The sequence below is a fragment of the Papaver somniferum genome, chromosome 7, assembly GCF_003573695.1.
Source record: "Papaver somniferum cultivar HN1 chromosome 7, ASM357369v1, whole genome shotgun sequence".
NCBI classification, from domain to species: Eukaryota; Viridiplantae; Streptophyta; class Magnoliopsida; order Ranunculales; family Papaveraceae; genus Papaver; species Papaver somniferum.
In genome coordinates this window covers 241,929,791-241,940,943 of record NC_039364.1, presented here as the reverse complement: position 1 = coordinate 241,940,943, position 11,153 = coordinate 241,929,791, and the positions used below count along the sequence as shown (strand labels likewise).

At 35.8% G+C, this 11,153-nt stretch overlaps 1 protein-coding gene, 1 long non-coding RNA gene and 1 pseudogene across 2 annotated transcripts; 2 read left to right on the top strand and 1 right to left on the bottom strand.

Annotated features, from left to right (window-relative positions):
- Window positions 1-837: 837 nt before the first annotated feature.
- Window positions 838-3,296, bottom strand: LOC113293574. The gene is made up of 4 exons (XR_003332370.1): window positions 3,239-3,296; window positions 2,796-3,161; window positions 2,362-2,404; window positions 838-1,196 (listed from the first exon to the last, which is right to left on the bottom strand). It is a non-coding gene; the product is annotated as an uncharacterized LOC113293574 (long non-coding RNA).
- A 3,534-nt stretch (window positions 3,297-6,830) lies between these two features.
- On the top strand, window positions 6,831-6,957 carry LOC113300784 (annotated as a pseudogene).
- A 3,066-nt stretch (window positions 6,958-10,023) lies between these two features.
- Window positions 10,024-10,713, top strand: LOC113296268 (40S ribosomal protein SA-like). Its single transcript, XM_026544581.1, has one exon. The coding sequence runs from the start codon at window positions 10,024-10,026 to the stop codon at window positions 10,711-10,713; it is 690 nt and encodes a 229-aa protein (XP_026400366.1).
- The last annotated feature ends 440 nt before the right edge of the window (window positions 10,714-11,153 follow it).

The following is an 11,153-nucleotide window of genomic DNA, read 5'->3' as shown; positions in this document are numbered from 1 at the left end:
TTTTGGCCCCGTTCTGTGTTAAACAAGTTCTTTCTTTGTAAGGTAACGTTTCTTCTACACTAGATTTCTTTCTTGAAGGCGATTTTTTGTATTAACAAAGTAGAATTCTCTGCACATGTCTTCTTGTTGTTGTTAAATTCTGTCTTCTTGTTGTTGTTAAATTCTAACAAAGTTGTGAACTTGAGGACACTTCTAAGTTTTCATTAAGATCATTGTTGTATTATTTTTCAACAGACCAACCCGCCCGTCAACGATGGGGTACAAAATACCCAAAAAACAACATGTAACTACTTCAGTAATTAGCTGTAGAGGCAGCAAAGTGAAATCAAGGAGGCACCAGACAGGATTTCAGATTATTAAACGCGAGGAATTAGTGGAACTGGCGCGCAGTCTCGGAGCACTTGATTGGGCGCAAGAAGGAATAGACTCTGGCGATCCGCCAGCACCGCAGGTTCGTGTTATATCATCTCACTACACCAAATCAAACATTTTGTGACACAAACATGTGTTACTTCTTATTTAATGTCACACATATAAGTGTAATAAATATGATGTTATTCTTTTGTTACACATTAGTGGTCACACTAATAAGTGTGACTTAATTAATTTAAATCACACTAAAAAGTGTTTAAATCTCTTACATATATTAGTGTAACAAATCTGGCAGTAATAAAGAAAAATAATATGTTCACCCACCTTGGTTCGACTCTCCCCAACCAACCATATTGTTGGATTTTTTTCCCAAACAGCACGAAAAATAAAAAAAAATTAAAAATGGCACCCAATAAACTTAAATAAAAATTAAATTAATTAAAAGAAATATGTTTCAACATTAATGTCAGGTATTTATTATGCAATTCACTTTTACATGCTGAAATAAGATAAAATTCAAAGAATTAAATAAGAAACCCAACTACAGAAACTAGACATAGATATAGCTCAGAATTTCATCCTTACTTCAATGGAAGACAACAAAAAGAAAACTATTATGAGAAGGCTCATCTATACTCTGGTTCTATGTTGGCCTATGGATGCATGTGTTCCTAATATAGTTAGCATCACAGTGCTTAACATTGGTAAAAGGACAAGAAAACAATATTTACTGCAGTAACCATTCCCGCAGTTTCTGATCCCAATAATGCTCATCGTGATTAGAGTCAGCTTCTGATCAAAGTTGTAATCTTTAGTTAAAAGATCTGCATAAACAACAACAGCAAAAGTGAAAAAAAGAAGAAGAAGTTAGAAACGATTTCCTTTGCGGAATGAAAGGATGTAGCGAAGGGAAAAAAAAGTAAAGTATCAGACAATAACCTGAAGGGTAGTATCTATATGCTACTTAACTAAAAATTAAGGTTAACCACCAGTAATAAAAAACCACATAATCTGTAACCACTCTTACCCACTATGTGTGTACTAAAATTAGAGAAGAGTTAAAGTACAAAAGTCGGGCTTTACACAAATACAAAGAAGGCAACTGGAGTTGTGTTCCATACTGGACTTGAAAACTGTGTGGCACACCAAATGTTGGGTTCTATAACATACTACAACTTTAAATGAGCATTACATGTAAGATATAGAGAGTGCACCAACTATTACAGTATATAGCTGAATATTTGAGTTTTTATCTCCAACCTTATCAATCATTTGTTGTCATGTAATCCTCCATAAATAGGATATCTTCTTATCAAGATAGAAATTACTTGTGCTTGATTCATTCATCCAATCATTTATCTCTAAAATTAACTTGCTGGAGTGGTTTTGTGTGTTCATATAGTTAGTAACTATTGTTCTACGATGGCACTTCACTTGGACAAGTATTCAGTTCTTTCCCTTTCCTTACCAAAATTCTAAAAACTACCACCAAACATCTCTACAAAACACCCCATCATCAACTTCCCCATAATATGCCTAATGATTGGTATCTCGCTATGGAAGTTTGTTTTCATTTTCTCTCGCTTTTTCACTAGTGTCAACGAACTCAACAATTAAAGGTTAGCTAGTCTAAAACTTCACCGTAAGTCTTTCTACGGTTCACCATGTACTCTCGTATTATGAAGCTTGAATTGGAAACCAAAGAGAAGAAAGTAGATAATTAAGCTATACCATTAGACTCGTGGAAATAAAACACCACATAATAAGCTATTGTTAATCACATAGGGGTGAAGGTCAATCAACCCAATCAACCTAATTACTGAAGCTCAACTGATCTGCATATTTACTCTACAGATAATACACAAATTTGTGCCAAACAAACAGTAACAACCAAGTAATCAAATGAAAATATAAAACTGCGGGAAAAAAAAAGATCCTTATATATCGGTACCTAAAATTTAAGGTAGAGAGTTCAAAAAAGGGGGTTACCTCTTTTTTCTGATCATGCTTCCTTTTCGTGATACTAATGTATCTGCATAAAAATACACAATCTTTCTCTCATCCTCTTAGTGTTTCAAAAAATGCCAAAAATGGGGTTTCCCCGACTAATGACCATCTTTTCACTAAATTAGAGATAAACATATTAGAGCTACAGAAATCCACATAACTAAAAAAACCTCAACATTTATGAAGAATTTTCTTATACTGGAGCTACAAGAATCTATAACAAAAACCTCTTAAGAATTTGTAAACAACTAAATTGTTTACTTAACAACAAATCACAATAATCAATCAAACCCATAGTTTTTGCATAAAAATAAGATTGCAGAGACTTGTGCATAAACAAGTCAACAAATTGACTATGTATTATATAAATCATCACCAAAAAGAGAAAGAAAGTATATTAACACAGGAATCGTAACCTGATGTGATTGTAGATTAATCCTTGAAATCGTACCAATTGTTTCTTTTACAAACTAATTTTAACCTGGAAATTGAAATTAGGGTAAACATCAATTACAAAGGCAGAAGAATAGTAGGATGTCAATTGTACGATTAGGGCAGAAGAAGAATTATAATCAGATTAACAATATCAATCTACAGAAACCCTAACCATAATTTTTATCTGCAATTAAACGAAATCCTAATCGTGTTGATAACTTATCTTGCAAATTAGGGTAGAATATTAGTAAAGGAATCTCTTTATTTGAAGAAGAGGATAGGAACGCTGCGAATCTTCCAGAAGAAAATGGTGTAAAGCTTTACGAAATATCGAAAGCTTCACTGATCTGTAGATGTAGAACGAAGATTAGAAAGAAAAGAAGTGAAAGCTATTGAAGAAACACATCGATCAAGGGTTACTTACTTTGTGGTTTAGGTTAATAACCGAGTAAGAAACGTGGTTATTGTGCCGAACTGGGAGAAAAATAGGCGAGAGATCGGAAATTCTAATTTCCGACTATATATTGACGGAAAACTATTTTTATCTTTTATAATTTTTTAGTCATTTTATTGGATGCGTAATTAGTCACACTATTTAGTGTGACAAGATTAATTAGAAATAAATTATTATTAGATAGAGATTTATTGTTACACTTTTTAATGATGTCACACATATGTGTGTAACAACTTTTCTCACACATATTCAGTGTTACAAATTACTCAATTTGGTGTAGCGTCTGTAATTGAGTCGTTGGCAAAAAAATGAAAAGAAATAAATCATTGATTTTAAAGCTGGTGAAATAATAAATAAGATAAAATCATTAATTAATTAGTTATGTTAATTATTTCTTAATTCAAGTAGATACTGATGAGTCTGTAATGTTTTGTGAATTCCATCTTGATGACAATGATCAGCTTGTATGGACATTCAAAACAAAAAATACAGTGAAATAGTCCGACTTGACTGTTGCAGTGACGGAAACAGGAGTAGCTTACCCAGGCTGTAGCCTCCACCACCACCAAAATGTGAAAAAGTTAACTTGGTTGGTGGTAATCGTGAGAAAAAAGAAAAATAGCCCAGGTCAAAAATTGTAATTAGCCTATGAGTTGATACTCCCGTGAGTCAACTATATCCCGTGTCACAATTCAGCTAATACATCAGGACCCTGCCAATACGGTGTTTCGTCTTATTCGTAGTTTCTTTCTAGCGCGTCACAACTCAACACACTTAAAGTTCTATTGGACTCTTTGTCGCAGCAATCACACAAGCCAATATTCACTATCAGGTTTTCATCTTCAAGCTCATCTGTTCATTATTCTTTGAATATAGTAACTAATTACTTTTGGTTTGGGTTTACTTTATTTTGATGTAAAGTTTTATTTTTCATCCATTATATTGAAATCAAACTGAAAACTGATACTAGAACAATGCATTTTTAGTTGATTCATTCGGTGGTCTTTCATGCTCAACTAAATTTATTTATTTTCCATTGGGGATTAGACCATTCTTGTTAACTTTGAATTTTCAATTGGATTGGGAACATGGGATTCTTTTTCTTTCTCAATTAAATCCTATTCATTTCGGTTTTTATTTTGTTTATGGAATTAGGGTTAACTTTGAATTATCAATCGGGAACGGGTATTCTAATAGGTGGATGTCTTTGAGTTTTGAGGTTATAATGAACCAACGTCCAGTGGCTAAAAAGGGAAGAGTAGATTCATTTTTCTTTCCCTCAAAAAGTATTTTTTCTTCTTCATCATCTAATGATGATAATTTTGTACCAATTCAAGTTGTGCCTAATGCTTACAGGGTTGACAATGGACATACTAATGTTGAAGGAGTACTAAATATACAAGGTGATGAAGCTAATGGTGCAAAAGTTGAACAAAAAGAAACTGATCCTTTCCGAGTAGTGGAACATCCAAGAAGTGGAACATAAAGATACCGTGGATCAAGAAATTAACTTACATCAACCTAGTTCCAATAGAGTTAATGTTTGTGGAAAAAAAATTAGCCCACCCGAACGTAAAATCATTGTTCCGTCGCTGTTTATGCGATTGCTGAGAGCGCTAACTTGGGTGCTGGTCACAGAGACAATTAATCAATTTAATACTTACTATTAATTTTTACCAAAAGTGGAATGGGTGTTCGCTGTTACATTGATATTAGAAAAGAGAAAAAAAAAGAAAAAAAAAAGAAAAAAAAAAAAAAAAAAAGGTCGGGTCAATAAGGCCAACATTACAGGCTATTTCACCTCCAAAAAAAAAGAGAGAGGAAAAAAAGGGGATCAGTAGGGCCAACGCAAAAAGAGAGAAAAAAAAAGGTCGGGTCAGTAGAGCCAACGTTACAGGCTAAAAAAAACACGTTACAGGCTAAAAAAGAAGACGTTACAGACTAAAAAAAACGTTACATGCTAAAAAAAAGAAAAAAAAAGGTCGGGTCAGTAGGGCCAACGTTACACTAACAGGCTATTACTTCTTCCTTTCTTGACATATGCACTCCACCCCTTAGCATGCTAAAAAAACGTTACAGGCTAAAAAAAAAGACAAAAAAGGTCGGGTCAGTAGGGCCGACGTTACAGGCTAACGGGCTATTACACCTTCCTTTCTTGACATATGCACCCCACCCCTTAGCATGCTAAAAAACGTTACAGGCTAAAAAGAAAAAAAGAAGAAAAATCGGGTCAGTAGGGCCAACGTTACAGGCTATTACACCTTCCTTTCTTGACATATGTACCCCACCCCTTAGCATGCTAAAAAAAAGAAAAGAAAAAAAAAGGTCGTTGACATACCCCACCCCTTAGCATGCTAAAAAAAAGGTCGAGTTAGTAGGGCCAACATTACAGGCTATTACACCTTCCTTTCTTGACATATGCACCCCACCCCTTAGCATGCTAATGGTGCCACCATGCTTAAGGTAAATAATTTAATAAATTATCGGATGTCCTTGAGGACATGCATTCTTGACAGGGCCCCGTATATAAACCTGGTTACAGTTTATGAAATGGGCGATGTGGGACTAATATACATCCTACCATAGAAAATTAGTCCCATATTGTTCAACGCATGTATTAAAATTGGTGTTACAAGCCTATATATATTGGTTCTGGTGGTTTATGGAAGCATACTCACGGATCAAGCCTCGTTAGTTCCTTGTTTCGCTCGCTTACAATAAACACCTGGGATGAGAGTATTCAGCGCCGTTTCATTGTAAGAATTCATGGCTTCATCTTCCAGTCAGAAAGAATTTCAGCTTGATCGTTTGACGGCAGTGCTAATACCATGGCCCCCTCGATACTCTGGCCGCTGGAAGAATCACATTTCCGTAACTGACTGCATCCAATACCTTCCCTGCTTCATCCAGAAAGCTCTGCACCCAAGAAACACGTTCAAGCTTCATGGCTTTAGATGTGCGCACACCATGCTAGATTTAGGAAGTTTATGTTATCTGATATCGATAATAGGCTCAAATGAAGGTGGTGCATCTGTTTCCAGACTTGACTATAAAGGTCGCTTTGCTTGCGTAGCTCAATCACCACAGCTTCACAAGCAGATGTCAATTTGTGGTGATTTTGGGTGCGTCTTTATTTGTTTGCTTCAAAGCATTTTGATTTCCACTGGGAACCCAAAGTTTTTCCGAGGTTGGGAAAATGTTAACGGAAGGGTTGAAGTTTGAGATTTCAGTACACCTAAATGCAGTTAGCTCAGTGTGATTTTTGCACAAGTAACCAGGCTTTTGATGTTTTCAATAATCTGTCGATGCATGTGAGGCTCTCATATTGCCTTGGAACCTTCTATTAGATGGGTAATTGCTCATTTTCAATAGCATTGCCTCAGTTTCCTGATCTTAATTCATAACGCGTTAGCATTGGTTGTCATACTTTTGTACTCCTTTGATGTGGCCAAAGAGATGTACAGCTTTTAGCGAAGCGTAATAATAGTCCCACATAGGCCAGAAAGGAAAGAGCAGAAGGAAAACGATCCTATAATTGAAACTCAAAATGCAGCGTGAAACCATACTTACCTGGACGGGGTCAATTAGTGAAGGGTCATGGGGTAGGTTAGTGACTTCCATTTCACTTTGGAAGGGCGCTAGCCTAAGATCTATCCATTGAGGTGGAGTCTACGTCATAATTTGTTCCCTGCCTAAGATCTATCCATTGAGGTAGAGTCTACGTCATAATTACTAATCTCTTAAAACCAAAATTTGTTTGTGTTATCATTTTTGGTTCTCAAGCAAGGTGACCACGAATAGCTTAGTTTCTGAGTGTCCCATTGAGGTAGATTACTAACAGTGTTGATTCAAATGAAAATGAAACTTCTATTATGCTTCAAAAAACAAAGCTGCAACTTTTGATTAGCTTGAGGTCAAGTCGCCTGCCACGGTCTCACTGCCCGTGTAGAATTGGTTTTCTCACTTGGCCATTTGCCATGCAGCTAATTCACTTAACCTAACATGCTTTCTTGTTGCTCCAACTGATCATTCATCTTCTCCAAAACTTGATGTATGTCTTCCATTTGAGGATGTGTTTTCTCACCAGCAACAAACTCATGAATAAACCAATTAACCTCAATCGAACTACAACCGGGTGTCTTCTCTACTCCTCTATCCTTCATATCTTTCCTTATTCACCTAGCATAAAATCTATTTATTATTCAAAATCGCAAAATCTATTTATTATTCAAAATCGCATATTACATCTATTTATTATTCAAATCGCATACTACATCTAAAGGTATAAACTATTTATTCACCTAGCATAAAATAGCATACTACATCTGATGTAGGACATCCTACTCTATTTCCTATTATAGTTCTTCTTAGAACTTCCTATCATATTTCTTTATTTAGGATTTCCTTTCCTAGTTCTAGTGTGTTTCCTAGTTTGGTTTGATTTCCTTTTCTAGTCCTAATTATATTTAGAATCCTGGAAGCCTATATAAGAAGGCATAGGCATAGTAGACAAATACAATTCTACAACCAATATTATTATTTGATTAATATCAAACTTATCTTTTATTTTTATTATCTTTATTTTATCATCACTTTTGTGAATCTATTGATATCACACTAGTTTCTATCTTTTATCGGATCTTTGATCCAAATCATACACTTCCGCTACGTCAAGTGGCATGAGAGCCACAGTTGAGATTCTCTTTTGAGTTTCTTGGCTTTGTTTCTATCCACGGTTAAGAGCCTCCATTGAGTGCCTTAATTTTTCGTCATGGAAAAAGAATTTCGTACTAGATTCAGAATAGATGGAATGATCACTGAATTTTTTATTGATCCATCAAGTCCCAAAAATTATATACCTATTGCAGCCGTAAATTATTTCAAGAAAAGGAATTACGGCGAATGGGATTTATTTGGAGGTCTTATTGAATTTATCTTCAACCAAGGTAAGTATAGCAGTTTTGCTTATTGTGATTTATCTTTTGGGAATCATAAACATGTGATACTAGGCGAGCCTTGGATTTCAAGTGTAGGTGCTGTTTATAATGAAAGTTTGCATAGTTTTGATTTTCGTCAAGGCAACAAAATGCATCAATTAATAGGATTACATGAACCAACACCGTTAAAACGTTGGACTGAAAAAGAAAAGTCAGATTTTTGGAAAGAATTCGATGAGATATTTGATCACTTCCGAAAGAAGCCATATTTTGAAGCCTGTGCAACAACATCAACTTCACAAGGACCTATCTTAGAAGAAGAAGAAAATAAGGGCGATGAAAAGAATTTCTGTTTCGCTAAAATCCAACATCCACAAACTCTTGATTTTGTTTCTTCAATCGCACATACTTATTTTCCTAAGAATTTGCATAATCAAGAGGAACCTGATTCTTTCGTTCAGAATACCCTTCATTGTATTGATGGTGCTACTCCTCATATAGTGCATAATCAAGAGGAAACTGGTGCTTCCGTTCAGAATACCCTTCAATGTTTTCAAACTATTGATGGTGGTACTCATATAGATTTTATTGTGCCAAAGTCAAACTTCCGTAACATCATTTGTTATGTTAAGCCTTTGAATTTTCCTATTGTATGGCATAAACAATTGAAGTTAGAAGAGCAGTCGAAATACATTGTTCGTTGGGATGGGCGCTCACAATACTTACTAGACTTGAAGGCGAGTCCGTCAAAAGATGGTGGACATGTTCCTCTATATGAATCACCTGAACTGATTCCAAAACAAAAGTATATCTCCAAGATGATTTCGCAGGTTTCCATAGCTGTGGAACAAGAGTCGGGCACACTTACTTCAATAGATCAACCTATTGCTATATGCAGAAAATCGCAGAAACACCTACTGTTTGAAGGCTTGGAATTACATGAAATAAAATCGCAGAAACACCTACTGATACGAAGGAATTTTCCTACCAGGATAGAGGTGTTGAGATCTTTCATTAAGAAATCTCGTTCTCACGGCTCTCCACGGGTCGCCCATGATATTCCGGAAAGGGTACATGAGATATCCAATTCACTGCCGAAGAATCCATGTGATGATTTTGAATGTTTAGGCATCGACAATATGAAAAGAAACATAATTATAAGAAAAGAGACAGATGATAACAACTTGATTAGGATACAGAAATCTAAGAAAGGGTTTCAAACTGCAGATGATAACAACTTCACCAATCGTGCTCCTCCAACAAGGGATTTTGGTTTTCTGAAGAAGCATGTTCCTTCTTATTCATGCTTCTCGGATGCTTTAACTGTCTTCCTGAGTAAGGATTCAATATTTGAGGGTTCTATTAACAATATTGTACAAGTTCAACCCCTCTCAGCTGGATACTTCCACTCGATTACTGGTTCAAGTTCAGGTTCGTGTTTGAATTCTTCAAACTGGATTGATAACTATCACGCTTCATCCAAGGTGTGTGTTGTTCATAACGTACATGAAGAAGTTTTCCTAAGATCACATTGTGTTCCCAGCCAAGAGTATGAGATTCCATGCAAACCCCCTTGGTATGTGACTGTGCTTTTGCTGTGTGGATCCCTAAGAAGATTTATTACTGCTCATCCCACTCCATCCCCGGCTGAAATAATCTCGGTAGAAGTCTTAGATCGAAAGGAAGATGGACATATGCTGTTAGTAGCAGATGCAAGTCTCAGAACCAAAAACGTTCCATATGGAAATATATGTTTACGAGAGAAGAGCTGATGGGATTGATATCATAAACCCTTGGAAAACATGGGAAAATTTTACGATGGCAGCAAGGGTTATTGTTTCTATTGAGGACCTACATAAGGTGATTGTTCATTCTGGTAGACCATATGGGCAGGGGAATGTTATGAGATTTTCTCCCTATATTAGTTCTCATCCACTAGCAGGAAGACGTGCCCAGGATATGTTCACTAATCAAATAGAAAAATCCTTCACTGAACTGCGTGTTACTGACTCAAGGATTCACTGCAAACTAATCAGGGCAGCTGCTCTTAGGATCCATCTTTTATGTGAAAATGAAACAGTTCAACTGCTTTGGAGACTACCATTCTCAAGGCATTCCTTGAAGACATGCCTTTTACCCACTGTTCTTCAGCAATCTAAAACTTTACATGCTCAGAATGCATCTGAAGTTGAAGTTATTATTGACAACATTATTATGGAGTTGCCGTCGATATTTAACCTAGTTGAATACTCTGCACTAGATCGTATTCTTGGGGTTCTTTGTATCTTGTTTCTTCTGAATGCTGATTTGAAAGCTCAAGATTTAGCTGCACGTTGGCCCTTTGACCCAGGTGGTAAAATTACTGCTAGGTTGAATTGTGATGCCTTGTTTTGCATCAGGAAGATTTTCTGGATTTTAGTCGTGATGTCTACAATAACTAAAAAGTTTATTGGGGCTACGATTAAAATGAAGTCAAGTTGGCATTCTGCATATATTTATGGAATCTAAAAACCGAAGGGACCACATATGTTTATGAATATTCCTCTCGTCCATACCAAGACAAGCATGAGACAAAAACTGATAGTAGGATACTAGAAATGAGGCTTAGGTTTACTGACAATTCACTTCTGAAGGCTACCGACTACGGTCAAACGAGAGCTGATGAGATTACGGGGTCTGTTGCTATGCAGAGAAAGAGAAAGTCTAAAACTACTCATGAAATTTCTATTTCTTCCCAAGAGAAGTCTTTTTCTTTTTCTACTGGATTTGATAAGATTATGTTTCTCAACTTATGCATTTCTAATGCTAAATATTCGGAGTATGCTAGTGCCTGCCTAAAGAAGATTCTACTAACTGATGATGTGAAGAATTTAATAAATGATGATCTTCGTCACCGTTTCCTACCATATGATCCTGGAAAAGGTGCTTGTGCTATTATGGCGAACTCA